The 18,223-nt window shown below is 45.4% G+C and overlaps 1 protein-coding gene across 3 annotated transcripts in view; it reads left to right on the top strand.

The window, feature by feature from the left end:
* Positions 1-18,223, top strand: part of LOC124016153 (CSC1-like protein 2) — a 78,738-nt gene that overhangs the window by 53,733 nt on the left and 6,782 nt on the right. For all 3 annotated transcript variants that reach the window (XM_046331689.1, XM_046331688.1, XM_046331690.1), the window contains 4 exons: positions 4,203-4,289; positions 4,578-4,643; positions 4,936-5,098; positions 5,183-5,288. In XM_046331689.1, coding sequence (XP_046187645.1) covers positions 4,203-4,289; positions 4,578-4,643; positions 4,936-5,098; positions 5,183-5,288 — 422 coding nt within the window. The remainder of the gene's footprint in view (positions 1-4,202; positions 4,290-4,577; positions 4,644-4,935; positions 5,099-5,182; positions 5,289-18,223) is intronic.

The raw sequence follows: 18,223 nt of genomic DNA on the forward strand, positions 1-18,223 counted from the left end.
ACACAGCGCCTTCAGAATCCGGGCCATTTCGTGTATGAAACTTCATCTTAGTTTTGCCTGTTGCATTAGTTCTGGGGCACGCACAGATAATATCTTTGCAGTTTTGGAGATGTCAGTTGTCTTTCCAAGGCTGTCAATTCCATGCATAGTCGAGCATCTTTTCGTGACAAAATATTGCGCTTAAAACGGGCATGTCTTTTTATCCAATAATGACACAGCGCCCCCATAGGTTGAAGAGGTTAATCAGGACAACCGTTTTCAGCTGTGTTAACATAATTGCAAAAGGTTTTTCTAATGATCAACTAACACAACATGCCATTGGAACACAGAAGTGATGGTTGCAGAAAATGGGCGGGCCTCTATGCCTATTGTCGTGACGTTGTATTAGTTAATGTGACGACTGTTATTCATCGAATTATTAAAGGTTTCTAACGGCGTGATTAAATGAATCAAGCAATTATTAACTCATTAATCTGGGACACCATGGGAAAATTAGTTTTGAGTTTCTATTTTCCAAATTAACTCAAAGATTATCAGAATATCAATTTTACAACAGTCGCTAAATAATCCATTTCCTCTACAGTCTCATTCTGAATGTCGCATAATCCGGGAATCTGCACAAACCCGGGTCCCACCAATGAGTTCGTACCACACCAATATTAGTTGATTATTTATTTACTAGAAAGCAAAAATGATGATAAAAGATACACCTCACAGTCTAGGCTATTGATTAGAACTTAGTATAATGGGCCAACACACTATGGCGCATGACCCAAAATGGGGATTTAAAAGACAGACAAAAATAGAGAAAAAAAAGAAAGCACATGAGAGAAATACACATTTGGGTGCATTTGTCAGCTATGCATATTTTAAACCCTAGCCTTGCCCCGAACTGCCGCTCTTATGGGTCAGAATATAATGATTTAATTACATGTTGGCAGTCTCAGATGGGAAGATTGGGTTGTTTAGGCTTCTCAATGACACACTTCTCCGGCGCAACTCTCTGGTTGTCCTCACGATGTCAGTGTCCTTTTGGCTTAGTGGTCTAATTCCTCGCCCTTGCTCTGAAAGGGGCCTTCTGAGGACAGACAACTCTGTATCTCAGAGCTCACAGCGTAGGAATGAAACAGCGTAGATGCCACGATTCGATGGGATCCGGCTTGAATTCACCCGCTCAGACACAGCTACTCCTCCGTAGTATGTGTAGAAAAAATATTTCTTTGTCTTCAACCTTGTTTTGGGTTTGTTGACATTTTAGACCTTGGCTGCACTTAGTCTATGTTAATTCTTAACTCACATGTCTTATACCCTCGGGTCAGAAGTGGGCGTAACCGCCTTTAGGGCAATTCTCTGGGCGTACCAAGTCAAGAGGTAAGGTCTAGATTTGACTCAAATCCAATTTTAGACAACTAACTTCACATTTCATCTTTATCAAAACATTCTCTTTGGACATTTTCCACACAACGTACAATGTATAAATATCAAGTATATACTAGGAAAACTCTTAACGTTACAATGTTTTCTTAATAACAACACAAAAATGACATTCATTTTCATATTCCATCTGTCGTCATTACCACCATTGTGGCTGACGGAAACCATTGTTCCAAAGTCCATTTATTGCATGTTTAATGTTCTGAGGCTGGTTCTCCATAGTGAGAGGACATAGGAATTTTGTCTGTTGCCTAAGATTTACCATGGGCGTGAGGGGTCATTAACCTGCACATCTTCATATCCCTAGATCTCTCCTCCCCTGTTGGGGGTGAGAGATAATCTGTAGGGTTGTGGTCTCCTGTAACCTGACCTGATCAGGACAGTCATGACACTATGTAGATATTCCATAAAAAAAATATGCCGTTTCCAGATACAATAGTCATTTATACCATTAAGTGTCTACGCTGTATTTCAGATCAATTTGATGTTACTTTAATGGACAAAAAATGTGCTTTTTTCCTTTTTAAAGGAAATTTCTAAGTGACCTCAAACTTTTGAATGGTAATGTACATGTAGGTAGAGTTAAAGTAACTGCATAGATAATAAACCGAGAGTAGCAGCAGCATAGAAGAGGGTTCTGGGTAGCCCTTTGATTAGTTGTTCAGGAGTCTTATGGCTTGGGGGTAAAAGCTGTTAAAAAGCCTTTTGGACCTAGACTTGGCACTCCGGTACCGCTTGCCGTGCGGTAGCAGAGAAAACAGTCTATGACTAAGGGTGGCTGGAGTCTTTGACATTTTTTAGGGCCTTCCTCTGACATCGCCTGGTATAGAGGTCCTGGATGGCGGGAAGCTTGGCCCCAGTGACGTACTGGACCGTACGCACTACCCTCTGGAGTGCCTTGTGGTCGTAGGCTGAGCAGTTGCCATACCAGGAAGTGGTGCAACCATTCATGATTCTCTCGATGGTGCAGCTGTAGAACATTTTCAGGATCTGTGGACCCATGCCAATGATCCATGTCTCCTGAGGGGGAATAGGCTTTGTCATGCCCTCTTCACGACTGTCTTAGTGTGTTTGGACCATGATAGTTTGTTGGTGATGTGGACACCATGGAACTTTTCTACCTGCTCCACTGCTGCCCCGTCAATGAGAATGGGGACATTCTCTGTCCTTCCTTTCCTGTAGCCCACAATCATCTCCTTAGTCTTGATCTCATTGAGGGAGAGGTTGTTGTTCTGGCACCACACGGCCAGGTCTTTGACCTCCTCCCTATAGGCTGTCTCATCATTGTTGACCATGCCTACCACTGTTGTCGTCAGTAAACTTGAGGATGGTGTTTTAGTCGTACCTGGCCATGCAGTCATGAGTGAACAGGGAGTACAGGAGGGGACTGAGCACACACCCCTGAGGGGCCCCCGTGTTGAGGATGTTGTTCCTTACCCTTGCTGTAGCTAGCTAATTTGTCCTGGGATATAAACATTGGCTTGTTATTTTACCTGAAATACAAAAGTTCTTTTACTCCGACAATTAATCCACTGATAATAGGGTAAACCTAGTTAGTTTCTAGTCATCGCTCCTTCTTCAATCTTTGGACTTTAAATAGCGGATGTCAACCAACTTTAAGGTGCATTACCACCACCGACTGGAATGTGGACCTCAGTTCGGCTTTCAATCACCCACGTGGTATATGCTCCTAAAACCAATGAGGAGATGGGAGAGGCTGCACTTGCAAGCTCATAAATAACAGAACCAAATTCTATTTTAGCGCCTGGCTACGCAGATGCTTGTTGGCGCACGTGAGCAGTTTGATTTAAATGATTGAATAACATTCATGTATACATTTATTTTGCAACGCTCGCACACGTAACGTGAGCGGTGTAGTCAGCATGTAATCGGAGCACACATGCCTCAGTGAGCATAGAAATAGACTACGTGGCCTGCGCCCCACGCTTTGGAGTCAGTAAGTTGAATAAGAGAAAATTGTTCCATGCTGGCACGTGGACGCTTTCCCCTCATCTTGTAATAATTGCTCAGAATGTCTGTGACCGCGGATGAGCTATTTTTGTTTATTTTTTACCGTTTTAATTTAAAACAATCACAGTAAGTTACTTAATTGTTACCCAGAAATTATTTGATTCTGAGATAAAAAAAATAAAAAATAAAAAATTTAATCTGCATTGTCTATTTAGGTTATGTTGTGAGAGATCTTTAATTCCAACAGCTCTTGGTGCAGATGTGATATTGACAATGGGGAAGAATCGAAATATATGGGAGGGGTTTCTTTCAGTTGACCTATAATTTCCACTTTTTTTCTTGATTTTGGGTTTTCTAAAGATCACACAGACTTCAATTAGTATAATTTTAGAGATGAGGACTCTGATGATTATCAATGGCTTTCTGGCGCCAGCCGGGGCATCATCCAAGTGGGTACTACAAATTAGTAGTGAGAGGAGTATTTACCTACACAGTCCATAAGGAGAGGCTGAGGATGTCAGGGACTGCGAGGTGTGCTGATGGCTGCGGACCTGACTCTATGACCACCAACCTCCCTGACTGTGACCAAGATCCTCAAACCATTCTACCTCCCTTCTTGCCTCAATTCCCAGACGTTTTCATTTTGTACAATTTGTTGTATCTCATCTTATTAATTAAAATGTGTTTTTTTTGTGTGTGTTACTGAAATTCAGCTTTTCAATAAACAAAATGAAATTATCAGCATGTAAGCTCCTTCAGTGACATTGGCCTTTTTCTCTATTTTTTTTCATGGGCAGATCAGGGGAGAACCGGACCACCATGCACAAGTGCTACACCTTCCTCGTCTTCATGGTCCTCTTGCTGCCTTCACTGGGTCTTAGCAGGTACCTGTTGAACTATCTGTTTTAAGGCGCAAAACATTTCATGCAGTTCATTGGAATCTAAAATCTAAATAACCATCTCTCACAGTTGAAGTGTACCTATGATACAAAGCATGTAGAGGTCTGTATTTTTTTAGTGGGAACCTGCAAAATCGGCAGTGTATCAAATACTTGTTCTCCCCACTGTAAATGGCACATGAATAATCAACCAATGTCTGCCTACAGATATCGACCAAATTATGACCCATCTGAAAAGCTCATTTGATTTCATTTTTTTGTTGCTTTTAATAGTTTGGATGTCTTCTTCCGCTGGCTGTTTGATAAGAAATTCCTTGCTGACGCCACTGTCAGATTTGAGTAAGTATTTCTATTTTCATAAGAGGAATGTAATTAAGATCTGTTGCTGTTACAGCTTGTATTTGCCTGGTATTATGGGGAAAATAAATAGTACGTCCTGGTTCTGTACTTTCAACACAATTGTTAATTACCTGGTACATTTAATGTACATAACAGCGTTTCTCTCAATGAAATCAAAGCATAATTACTGTGTGATTTGTCAGGCCGTTACCCGTAAATACCTGTGAAAGGTAATTACAGTACTATGGTAAATGCTATCTAATCACACTGGTGGTGCCTCCCCCTGTATAAGGTGTGTCTTCCTCCCTGACAACGGAGCCTTCTTCGTCAACTATGTCATCGCCTCAGCGTTTATCGGTAACGCCATGGACCTGCTGCGGATTCCAGGCCTGCTCATGTATATGATCCGACTGTCCCTGGCCCGTTCCTCTGCAGAGAGGCGCAACGTAAAGAGGGTAAGAGTCATTAAGGAAAATATTGCCGCTGCTGTGCTCAAAATTCTATTTACTTTTCAATGCTGAATGTTTTCGTGTCTTCAGCATCAAGCATTTGAATTCCAGTTTGGAGCGGCCTACGCCTGGATGATGTCAGTCTTCACTGTAGTTATGACATACAGCATCACCTGTCCAATCATCGTCCCCTTTGGTGAGTCAGCCCACCTCTCCCCAGAGAGGAAAGGGGTAACAGGGTGAGAGATGGAGTATGGGAAGAGTGACTGGGGATAGACAGGACTACTCTCCCCTCTCTAGGGTCACCTACTGGCAGTGCTTTGTATGAGTCAGAATGAATCACTAATGAAATTAGGGTAACTAAACACTGCATTGCGCCAAGAACAGGCTTACCCACACCTGGTGTGTACATACAGTATTTATGTCACTACTGTGCATCTCTATGTTAAAGCACTGTATAGATATATTGTATATTGTATCTTTACTAAGAGATAAAGTGCAGAAAGTATTCATACCCCTTGACTTATTCCATATTTTGTTGTTACAGCCTGAATTCAAAATGGTTTAAATTTCTCACCCATCTACACATGATACACCATAATGACAAAGTGAAAACATGTTTTCGCAAATGTATGGAAAATTAAATAGATGGGTGGGAATACTTTATTTGACAGAGTCAATACTTTTGTAGAAGCAACTTTGCCAGCGATTACAACTGTCAGTCTTTCTGGGTGTCTCTAAGAGCTTTCAACACCTGGATTGTGCAACATTTTCCAATTTTATTATATTCAAAATTCTTCAAGCTCTGTCAAATTGGAAGTTGATCATTGCTAGACAACCGTTTTCAGGTCTTGCCAGGACAAAAAGTGATTTTGGTTTGCGACATTTTTTGCAGTATTACTTTAGTATCTTGTTGAAAACAGAATCCATGTTTTGGAATATTTGCATTATGTACAGGCTTCCTTCTTTTCACTCTGTCAATTAGGTTAGTATTGTTGAGTAACTACACTGTTGATCCTTCCGAACACAGCCATTGAACTCAGTAACTGTGTTAAAGTCACCGTTTGCATTATTGTGAAATCTCTGAGCGGATTCCATCCTCTCCGGCAATTGAGTTTGGAAGGACACACCATCCAAAGTGTAGTTAATTTTCAAAGGTATATTCAAAGTCTGCTTTTTTTTGGGGGTTTACCCAGCTACCAATAGGTGCCATTCTTCTTTGTGAGGCATTGGAAAACCTTATGGGGTATTGTGTGTAGGCCAGTGACACAAAATCTAAGTATTACATTTACATTTAAGTCATTTAGCAGACGCTCTTATCCAGAGCGACTTACAAATTGGTGCATTCACCTTGTGACATCCAGTGGAACAGTCACTTTACAATAGTGCATCTAAATCTTAAAGGGGGGGGTGAGAAGGATTACTTATCCTATCCTAGGTATTCCTTAAAGAGGTGGGGTTTCAGGTGTCTCCGGAAGGTGGTGATTGACTCCGCTGTCCTGGCGTCGTGAGGGAGTTTGTTCCACCATTGGGGGGCCAGAGCAGCGAACAGTTTTGACTGGGCTGAGCGGGAACTGTACTTCCTCAGTGGTAGGGAGGCGAGCAGGCCAGAGGTGGATGAACGCAGTGCCCTTGTTTGGGTGTAGGGCCTGATCAGAGCCTGGAGGTACTGAGGTGCCGTTCCCCTCACAGCTCCGTAGGCAAGCACCATGGTTTTGTAGCGGATGCGAGCTTCAACTGGAAGCCAGTGGAGAGAGCGGAGGAGCGGGTGACGTGAGAGAACTTGGGAAGGTTGAACACCAGACGGGGTGCGGCGTTCTGGATGAGTTATAGGGGTTTAATGGCACAGGCAGGGAGCCCAGCCAACAGCGAGTTGCAGTAATCCAGACGGGAGATGACAAGTGCCTGGATTAGGACCTGCGCCGCTTCCTGTGTGAGGCAGGGTCGTACTCTGCGGATGTTGTAGAGCATGAACCTACAGGAACGGGCCACCGCCTTGAGGTTAGTTGAGAACGACAGGGTGTTGTCCAGGATCACGCCAAGGTTCTTAGCGCTCTGGGAGGAGGACACAATGGAGTTGTCAACCGTGATGGCGAGATCATGGAATGGGCAGTCCTTCCCCGGGAGGAAGAGCAGCTCCGTCTTGCCGAGGTTCAGCTTGAAGTGGTGATCCGTCATCCACACTGATATGTCTGCGAGACATGCAGAGATGCGATTCGCCACCTGGTCATCAGAAGGGGGAAAGGAGAAGATGAATTGTGTGTCGTCTGCATAGCAATGATAGGAGAGACCATGTGAAGTTATGACAGAGCCAAGTGACTTGGTGTATAGCGAGAGTAGGAGAGGGCCTAGAACAGAGCCCTGGGGGACACCAGTGGTGAGAGCGCGTGGTGAGGAGACAGATTCTCGCCACGCCACCTGGTAGGAGCGACCTGTCAGGTAGGACGCAATCCAAGCGTGGGCCGCGCCGGAGATGCCCAACTCGGAGAGGGTGGAGAGGAGGATCTGATGGTTCACAGTATCGAAGGCAGCCGATAGGTCTAGAAGGATGAGAGCAGAGGAGAGAGAGTTAGCTTTAGCGGTGCGGAGCGCCTCCGTGATACAGAGAAGAGCAGTCTCAGTTGAATGACTAGTCTTGAAACCTGACTGATTTGGATCAAGAAGGTCATTCAGAGAGAGATAGCGGGAGAGCTGGCCAAGGACGGCACGTTCAAGAGTTTTGGAGAGAAAAGAAAGAAGGGATACTGGTCTGTAGTTGTTGACATCGGAGGGATCGAGTGTAGGTTTTTTCAGAAGGGGTGCAACTCTCGCTCTCTTGAAGAGGGAAGGGACGTAGCCAGCGGTCAGGGATGAGTTGATGAGCGAGGTGAGGTAAGGGAGAAGGTCTCCGGAAATGGTCTGGAGAAGAGAGGAGGGGATAGGGTCAAGCGGGCAGGTAGTTGGGCGGCCGGCCGTCACAAGACGCGAGATTTCATCTGGAGAGAGAGGGGAGAAAGAGGTCAGAGCACAGGGTAGGGCAGTGTGAGCACAACCAGCGGTGCCGTTTGACTGAGCAAACGAGGATCGGATGTCGTCGACCTTTTCAAAATGGTTGACGAAGTCATCTGCAGAGAGGGAGGAGGGGGGGGGAGGAGGATTCAGGAGGGAGGAGAAGGTGGCAAAGAGCTTCCTAGGGTTAGAGGCAGATGCTTGGAATTTAGAGTGGTAGAAAGTGGCTTTAGCAGCAGAGACAGAGGAGGAAAATGTAGAGAGGAGGGAGTGAAAGGATGCCAGGTCCGCAGGGAGGCGAGTTTTCCTCCATTTCCGCTCGGCTGCCCGGAGCCCTGTATTATAAATGTTATATTCTGTCTGTAACACAAACTGATGTGATCCCACTGTGAAAAGGGGAGATTCTCACGACTCCCACAAGTATCATGGGTCTGAAGGTAACCAGATTTTTGGTATGACCAGTGACACAAAAATCTCAATTTAATCCATTTTATGTTCAGGCTGTATCACAGCAAAATGTGGGAAAAGTCTAGGGGTGTGAATAGTTTCTGAAGGCACTGTACTTGGAAAGACAGGCCAACACCAGGGAAGGTGGGAGTGTCCAAAGTGAAAATAATTGTATTTGTTAAATATAAGTTCATAGTGATACATAAGTAATATGTGTAGTAAAGATGCTTTTAAATGTAATTACATGGCATGAAATATGATGCATATTTCAAATACATTTTGACCCATTCCTATTTGTTTCATATATTCAAACATACAGTGTTTGACAATGTATTGTGTTTGTTTGGATGTGGAGGCCTTAAGTCTGCTTCTCCTCTGGTAAAATGCCTCCTCCTACTGTCTGCTTGGTAGTATTGAATAACTCCGCGTCAGGTCATGAGTTGCAGAGGAGCAACAGGAAGGGAGAGGTTGCTAGAATAGTGCCAGCAAGGCACCCATTCACATTTCCTGTTCAGAAGATAACCATCTCACAGTGTTGCCCTGCAAGGTCACTGCTACTTTATGAGAAATGTGGTGTTGTCTGATTTACTCCCAGAAGGTGACACTAATACTAATACTGTTTCCACATATTGAATTTGGACCATAATTGTGCTGTATTACTCCTGCTTTGGCAGCATTTGATGTCCTCCAGAATGATCGTTTTTCTTTATATTTTATTTGACGCTCCCAGAATTCGACATCTAATTTTGAAATCTGTTCACTCACAGTCGTCTATCTTGTATCATTGATCCATACCGAAGCCTAATATATTGGCATGTACACTGCTCAAAAAAAATAAAGGGAACACTTAAAAAACACAATGTAACTCCAAGTCAATCACACTTCTGTGAAATCAAACTGTCCACTTAGGAAGCAACAGTGATTGACAATAAATTGCACATGCTGTTGTGCAAATGGAATAGACAACAGGTGGAAATTATAGGCAATTGGCAAGACACCCCCAATAAAGGAGTGGTTCTGCAGGTGGTGACCACAGACCACTTCTCAGTTCCTATGCTTCCTGGCTGATGTTTTGGTCACTTTTTTGAATGCTGGCGGTGCTTTCACTCTAGTGGTAGCATGAGACGGAGTCTACAACCCACACAAGTGGCTCAGGTAGTGCAGCTCATCCAGGATGGGACATGAATGCGAGCTGTGGCAAGAAGGTTTGATGTGTCCAGAGCATGGATGCGCTACCAGGAGACAGGCCAGTACATCAGGAGACGTGGAGGAGGAAGTAGGAGGGCAACAACCCAGCAGCAGGACCGCTACCTCCGCCTTTGTGCAAGGAGGAGCAGGAGGAGCACTGCCAGAGCCCTGCAAAATGACCTCCAGCAGGCCACAAATGTGCATGTGTCTGCTCAAACGGTCGGAAACAGGCTCCATGAGGTTGGTATGAGGGCCTGACTTCCACAGGTGGGGGTTGTGCTTACAGCCCAACACAGTTCAGGACGTTTGGCATTTGCCAGAGAACACCACTGGCGCCCTGTGCTTTTCACAGATGAAAGCAGGATGAAAGCACTCATAAATATGTTTACATATTCTGGCTGTTTTTCGACATTTAAATAGTTTTTACATACAGTACCAGTCAAATGTTTGGACACTTATTCATTGAAGGGTTTTTCTTTATTTGTACTACATTCTAGAATAATAGTGAAGACAAACTATGAAATAACACATGAGGGAACTTTATGCATTTGGCCAGATGATTTAGCATCTTTTTTTTCACCTTTATTTAACCAGGTAGGCTAGTTGAGAACAAGTTCTCATTTACAACTGTGACCTGGCCAAGATAAAGCATAGCAGTGTGAACAGATAACAACACAGTTACACATGGAGTAAACAATAAACAAGTCAATAACACAGTAGAAGAAAAAAAAGAAAGATGTTCATGTGCAGGTAGAGATACTGGTGTGCAAAAGAGCAGAAAAGTAAAGAAATAAAAACAGTATGGGGATGAGGTAGGTGAATTGGGTGGACTATTTACCGATGGACTATGTACAGCTGCAGCGATCAGTTAGCTGCTCAGATAGCAGATGTTTAAAGTTGGTGAGGGAGATAAGTCTCCAACTTCAGCGATTTTTGCAATTCGTTCCAGTCACAGGCAGCAAATAACTGGAAGGAAAGGCGGCCAAATTAGGTGTTGGCTTTAAGGATGATCAGTGAGATACAGAGCTAGCTAAAACAACAGGTAAGACAACAACAGCTAATCAGCTAACACAACAACAGCAGGTAAAATGGCGATGGCTAGGCAGAGAGGGTCGGATTAACTACACACAGAGCCTGAGTTCGCGGCTGTGGCCGACAGATAAAATAAATAAATAAGTAACGTGATTAATGGACAGCCCAGTAGGTATCATCTATGTAGCCAAGTGATCATAGTGTCCAGGGGGCAGCAGTAGATGGAACAGGGAAGCCGCTACTACGCTAGCACGCGGGCGACACAGCGTTTAAAATTAGTAGCCCGGGGCTAGTAGGAGCGTCTGCTCCAACGGAGGCCGGTTGAAGGCACAGAGGATGAAGTATTCGTCGGCAGGCCAGTCATGGTGGTGCGGCGGGGCGCTGTGTCGACAGAGAATCCAAGCCAGATGGCGAAAGAGGTATTGTAGAATTTAGTTTGCTAGCCAGGAGATGCGCCTAGCTCACGGCTAACTGGTGCTAGCTTCGTGGCAGTGGTGTTAACCACTATAGCCAATCGGTAGCAGCGGTGATCCGGTGCCAAGGTCCAGAGTTTACAGCAAGGATCCGGTGGAGTATTGGGCTCTAGCCATGTATGAGTGGGGTTTGGGTGAACAGCTGAGTAGGCCGGGAGGTGGGCCTCAGGGAAAGCTTCGGTACTGGGTGCCACGGTGAGTGCAAGCTGTGAGCTAGCTAGCTGCAAGCTAGCAGTAATCTTTGTTGCATTCTTCACATATGACGGCACAGGATATGCAAATGTAAACAGCTTTTCCTTCTACATTAGCTGCAATGAAATGTCTCCACACATCAGATAGTGCCTGTGGCATTTTCCTGTAAAGATTAGAAAAAAAATAGTTTTGAAAAATCAACAAATACAATTCCATGTACAGATAAACAGTTAGATTAAACAACTCCTTTGTAAGATACATGTTTTAAAATTAAACATGTATGGAAACAGGTGAATTAATACTCCTCATTTAACAAGCTCAAGCAAGCCAAAACCCACCTGGTAGCAAAAACTAACTAGCAGAAATGGTTAACACTTTAGAAATGATTTAAACACACTGTGCTGTAGGCTACTATTTACTAGTTAACAAAAAAATAATATATGTCGTAAAATATATTCCCCCCCCACCCAGTATTGTAATCAAAACGTACCAGAAAGCATGTGGTCCTTGGCTCAGACAGTATAGTAGTGTGGGCTCAATAGCATCTCATTGGTGTGCAAGATCTTAAGAATCAGCTGTACATGTGATGGAAGAGTGCACTGCACATGTGATGGAAGAATGCACTGTGCATGCAGAGGGTTGCAAATCCATTGAATTGGGGATAGTTTAACCAAAATATGCCACAAGTATGCCACCTAGAATTGCCTTAGGTGTATCACATAAAATTCCAGTAAATTTCCTGGAAAGTTTCCGACCCTTTGCAACCCTACATGTGGCACAAAAATATATTTCATTGACATATAGTTTAAAATAGATTTACATACACTATATCTATTTAAGTATTTGGACACCACTTCAAATTAGTGGATTTGGCTATTTCAGCCACACCCGTTGCCGACAGGTGTATAAAATCGACCCAACAGCCATACAATCTCCATAGACGAACATTGGCAGTAGAATGGCCTTACTGAAGAGCTTGGTGACTTTCAACGTGGCACCGTCATGGGATGTCACCTTTCCAACAAGTCAGTTTGTCAAATTCCTCTCCTGCTAGAGCTGCCCTGGTCGACTGTAAATGCTGTTATTGTGAAATGGAAACGTCTAGGAGCAACAACGGCTCAGATGTGAAGTGGTAGGTCACACAAGCTCACAGAATGGGTCTGTTGAGTGCTGAAGAGTTTAGCGCGTAGAAATCGTTTGTCCTCGGTTGCAACACTTATTACAGAGTTCTAAACTGTCTCTGGAAGCAACGCCAGCACAAGAACTGTTCGTCAGAAGCTTCATGAAAAGGGGTTCCATGGCCATGCAGCCACACATGATCACCATGCGTAATGCCAAGCGTCAGCAGGAGTGGTGTAAAGCTCGCCGCCATTGGACTCTGGAGCAGTGGAAACACTTTCGCTGGAGTGATGAATTACGCTTTACCATCTGGTAGTTCAACGGATGAATCTGGGTTAGGCAGATGCCAGGAGAATGCTACCTGCCCCAATGAATAGTGCCAACTGTAAAGTTTAGTGGAGGAGGAATAATGGTCCGGTGCTGTTTTTCATGGTTCAGGCTAGGCCCCTCAATTCCAGTGAAGGGACATTTTAACACTACAGCATACAATGACATTCTAGACGATTCTGTGCTTGATACTTTGGCAGCAGATTGGGGAAGGCTCTTTCCTGTTTCAGCATGACAATGCCCTGTACACAAAGCGAGGTCCATACAAAAAGGGTTTGTCGAGATCGGTTTGGAAGAACTTGACTGGCCTGCACAGAACCCTGACCTCAACCCCATCGAACACCTTTGGGAACGATTGGAACGCTGACTGCGAGCCAGGTCTAATCGCCCAACATCAGTGCCCAACCTCACAAATGGTCTTGTGGGTGAATGGAAGCAAGTCCCTACAGCAATGTTCCAACAACTAGTGGAAAGCCTTCCCAGAAGAGTGGAGGCTGCTTTGGTAGCAAAGCAGCCATATTAATTCCCGTGATTTCTGAATGAGATGTTCGAAGAGCAGCTCTCCACATACTTTTGGTGGCACAAAGAAATGTAAAATATATTTACATACATATTCTATGATGTGTTATGATTCAGAAATATTTTCTGGACATACAGTACAGAGTCAAAAGTTTGGGGACACCTACTCATTCAAGGGTTTTTTTATTTTTATATTTTCTACATTGTAGAATAATAGTGGAGACTTCAAAAATATGAAATAGTTCATATTTTATATTTGAAATGCTTCAAAGTAGCCACCCTTTGTCTTGAAGACGCCTTTGCACACTCTTGGTATTCTCTCACCTGGAATGTTTTTCCAACAGTCTTGAAGGAGTTCCCACATATGCTGAGAACTTGTTGGCTGCTTTTCCTTCACTCTGTAATCAAACTTCATCCTAAATTGGGTTGTAGTCGGGTGATTGTGGAGGCCAGGTCATATGATGCAGCACCCCATCACTCTCCTTTTTGGTCAAATAGCCCTTACACAGCCTGGAGGTGTGTTGGGTCATTGTCCTGTTGAAAAACAAATTATAATCCCACTAAGCACAAACCCAGATGGGATGTAACCAAAGATGTCACATTTGGACTCCTCACACCAAAGGACAGATTTTTTTTTTGGTTACTACGTGATTTCATATGTGTTATTTCATAGTATTCACTATGTAGAAAATGGTCAAATATACAATGTTGTACAATGTAAAAAAAAAAAGGAAAATAAAGAAAAACCTTGGAATGAGTAAGTTTGTCCAAACTTTTACATTTACATTTAAGTCATTTAGCAGACGCTCTTATCCAGAGCGACTTACAAATTGGTGCATTCACCTTATGACATCCAGTGGAACAGTCACTTTACAATAGTGCATCTAAATCTTAAGGGGGGGTGAGAGGGATTACTTATCCTATCCTAGGTATTCCTTAAAGAGGTGGGGTTTCAGGTGTCTCCGGAAGGTGGTGATTGACTCCGCTGTCCTGGCGTCGTGAGGGAGTTTGTTCCACCATTGGGGGGCCGGAGCAGCGAACAGTTTTGACTGGGCTGAGCGGGAGCTGTACTTCCTCAGTGTTAGGGAGGCGAGCAGGCCAGAGGTGGATGAACGCAGTGCCCTTGTTTGGGTGTAGGGCCTGATCAGAGCCTGGAGGTACTGAGGTGCCGTTCCCCTCACAGCTCCGTAGGCAAGCACCATGGTCTTGTAGCGGATGCGAGCTTCAACTGGAAGCCAGTGGAGAGAACGGAGGAGCGGGGTGACGTGAGAGAACTTGGGAAGGTTGAACACCAGACGGGCTGCGGCGTTCTGGATGAGTTGAAGGGGTTTAATGGCACAGGCAGGGAGCCCAGCCAACAGCGAGTTGCAGTAATCCAGACGGGAGATGACAAGTGCCTGGATTAGGACCTGCGCCTCTTCCTGTGTGAGGCAGGGTCGTACTCTGCGGATGTTGTAGAGCATGAACCTACAGGAACGGGCCACCGCCTTGATGTTGGTTGAGAACGACAGGGTGTTGTCCAGGATCACACCAAGGTTCTTAGCGCTCTGGGAGGAGGACACAATGGAGTTGTCAACCGTGATGGCGAGATCATGGAACGGGCAGTCCTTCCCCGGGAGGAAGAGCAGCTCCGTCTTGCCGAGGTTCAGCTTGAGGTGGTGATCAGTCATCCACACTGATATGTCTGCCAGACATGCAGAGATGCGATTCGCCACCTGGTCATCAGAAGGGGGAAAGGAGAAGATTAGTTGTGTGTCGTCTGCATAGCAATGATAGGAGAGACCATGTGAGGTTATGACAGAGCCAAGTGACTTGGTGTATAGCGAGAATAGGAGAGGGCCTAGAACAGAGCCCTGGGGGACACCAGTGGTGAGAGCGCGTGGTGAGGAGACAGATTCTCGCCACGCCACCTGGTAGGAGCGACCTGTCAGGTAGGACGCAATCCAAGCGTGGGCTGCGCCGGAGATGCCCAACTTGGAGAGGGTGGAGAGGAGGATCTGATGGTTCACAGTATCGAAGGCAGCCGATAGATCTAGAAGGATGAGAGCAGAGGAGAGAGAGTTAGCTTTAGCGGTGCGGAGCGCCTCCGTGATACAGAGGAGAGCAGTCTCAGTTGAATGACTAGTCTTGAAACCTGACTGATTTGGATCAAGAAGGTCATTCAGAGAGCGATAGCGGGAGAGCTGGCCAAGGACGGCACGTTCAAGAGTTTTGGAGAGAAAAGAAAGAAGGGATACTGGTCTGTAATTGTTGACATCGGAGGGATCGAGTGTAGGTTTTTTCAGAAGGGGTGCAACTCTCGCTCTCTTGAAGACGGAAGGGACGTAGCCAGCGGTCAGTGATGAGTTGATGAGCGAGGTGAGGTAAGGGAGAAGGTCTCCGGAAATGGTCTGGAGAAGAGGGGAGGGGATAGGGTCAAGCGGGCAGGTTGTTGGGCGGCCGGCCGTCACAAGACGCGAGATTTCATCTGGAGAGAGAGGGGAGAAAGAGGTCAGAGCACAGGGTAGGGCAGTGTGAGCAGAACCAGCGGTGTCGTTTGACTTAGCAAACGAGGATCGGATGTCGTCGACCTTCTTTTCAAAATGGTTGACGAAGTCGTCTGCATAGAGGGAGGAAGGGGGGGAGGAGGATTCAGGAGGGAGGAGAAGGTGGCAAAGAGCTTCCTAGGGTTAGAGGCAGATGCTTGGAATTTAGCGTGGTAGAAAGTGGCTTTAGCAGCAGAGACAGAGGAGGAAAATGTAGAGAGGAGGGAGTGAAAGGATGCCAGGTCCGCAGGGAGGCGAGTTTTCCTCCATTTCCGCTCGGCTGCCCGGAGCCCTGTTCTGTGAGCTCGCAATGAGTCATCGAGCCACGGAGCGGGAGGGGAGGACCGAGCCGGCCTGGAGGATAGGGGACATAGAGAGTCAAGGGATGCAGAGAGGGAGGAGAGGAGGGTTGAGGAGGCAGAATCAGGAGATAGGTTGGAGAAGGTTTGAGCGGAGGGAAGAGATGATAGGATGGAAGAGGAGAGAGTAGCGGGGGAGAGAGAGCGAAGGTTGGGACGGCGCGATACCATCCGAGTAGGGGCAGTGTGGGAGGTGTTGGATGAGAGCGAGAGGGAAAAGGATACAAGTCGGAGACTTGGAGGGGAGTTGCAATGAGGTTAGTGGAAGAACAGCATCTAGTAAAGATGAGGTCGAGCGTATTGCCTGCCTTGTGAGTAGGGGGGGAAGGTGAGAGGGTGAGGTCAAAAGAGGAGAGGAGTGGAAAGAAGGAGGCAGAGAGGAATGAGTCAAAGGTAGACGTGGGGAGGTTAAAGTCGCCCAGAACTGTGAGAGGTGAGCCGTCCTCAGGAAAGGAGCTTATCAAGGCATCAAGCTCATTGATGAACTCTCCGAGGGAACCTGGAGGGCGATAAATGATAAGGATGTTAAGCTTGAAAGGGCTGGTAACTGTGACAGCATGGAATTCAAAGGAGGCGATAGACAGATGGGTAAGGGGAGAAAGAGAGAATGACCACTTGGGAGAGATGAGGATCCCGGTGCCACCACCCCGCTGACCAGAAGCTCTCGGGGTGTGCGAGAACACGTGGGCGGACGAAGAGAGAGCAGTAGGAGTAGCAGTGTTGTCTGTGGTGATCCATGTTTCCGTTAGTGCCAAGAAGTCGAGGGACTGGAGGGAGGCATAGGCTGAGATGAACTCTGCCTTGTTGACCGCAGATCGGCAATTCCAGAGGCTACCGGAGACCTGGAACTCCACGTGGGTCGTGCGCGCTGGGACCACCAGATTAGGGTGGCCGCGCCACGCGGTGTGGAGCGTTTGTATGGTCTGTGCAGAGAGGAGAGAACAGGGATAAACAGACACATAGTTGACAGGCTACAGAAGAGGCTACGCTAATGCAAAGGAGATTGGAATGACAAGTGGACTACACGTCTCGAATGTTCAGAAAGTTAAGCTACGTAGCAAGAATCTTATTGACTAAAATGATTAAAATGATACAGTACTGATGAAGTATGCTAGCTGGCAGTGGGTGCGTTGTTGACACTACACTAATCAAGTCGTTCCGTTGAGTGTAATAGTTTCTACAGTGCTGCTATTCGGGGGCTAGCTGGCTAGCTAGTAGTGTTGTTTACGTTACGTTGCGTTAAAAGAACGACAATAGCTGGCTAGCTAACCTAGAAAATCGCTCTAGGCTACACAATTATCTTTGATACAAAGACGGCTATGTAGCTAGCTATGTAGCTAGCTACGATCAAACAAATCAAACCGTTGTACTGTAATGAAATGAAATGAAAATGTGATACTACCTGTGAATGCGACCGGGTTGTTGAGTTCTATTCAGAAGACGTTGGCTAGCGTTGGCTAGCTAGCAGAGTCTCCTACGTTAAGGACGACAAATAGCTGGCTAGCTAACCTCGGTAAATTAAGATAATCACTCTAAGACTACACACTCTAAACCTAAACAACACAATTATCTTGGAACGAAGATACGAAGACAGCAAAGACAGCTATGTAGCTAGCTAACACTACACTGATAAAGTCGTTCAGTTGAGTGTAATAGTTTTCCCAGTGCAGCTAATCAGTGGACGTTAGCTAGCTGGCTAGTGAAGACTACGTTAGGACGGCGAAATACGATAGTTACGCAATTATCTTTGATACAAAGACGGCTATGTAGCTAGCTGAGAAGAAATTGCTAAGATTAGACAAATCAAACCGTTGTGCTATAATGAAATATAATGAAATGTAAAAAGTTATACTACCTGCGGGAGCGAAGCGCCGATGCGACCACTCGCTCCAAACCGGAAGTGTATATAAATAATAGATGAATTCCCCCACATATGTACGTACTGTATTTTATAATAAATGT

This window comes from Oncorhynchus gorbuscha, linkage group LG26, assembly GCF_021184085.1.
Source record: "Oncorhynchus gorbuscha isolate QuinsamMale2020 ecotype Even-year linkage group LG26, OgorEven_v1.0, whole genome shotgun sequence".
Lineage (NCBI taxonomy): Eukaryota > Metazoa > Chordata > Actinopteri > Salmoniformes > Salmonidae > Oncorhynchus > Oncorhynchus gorbuscha.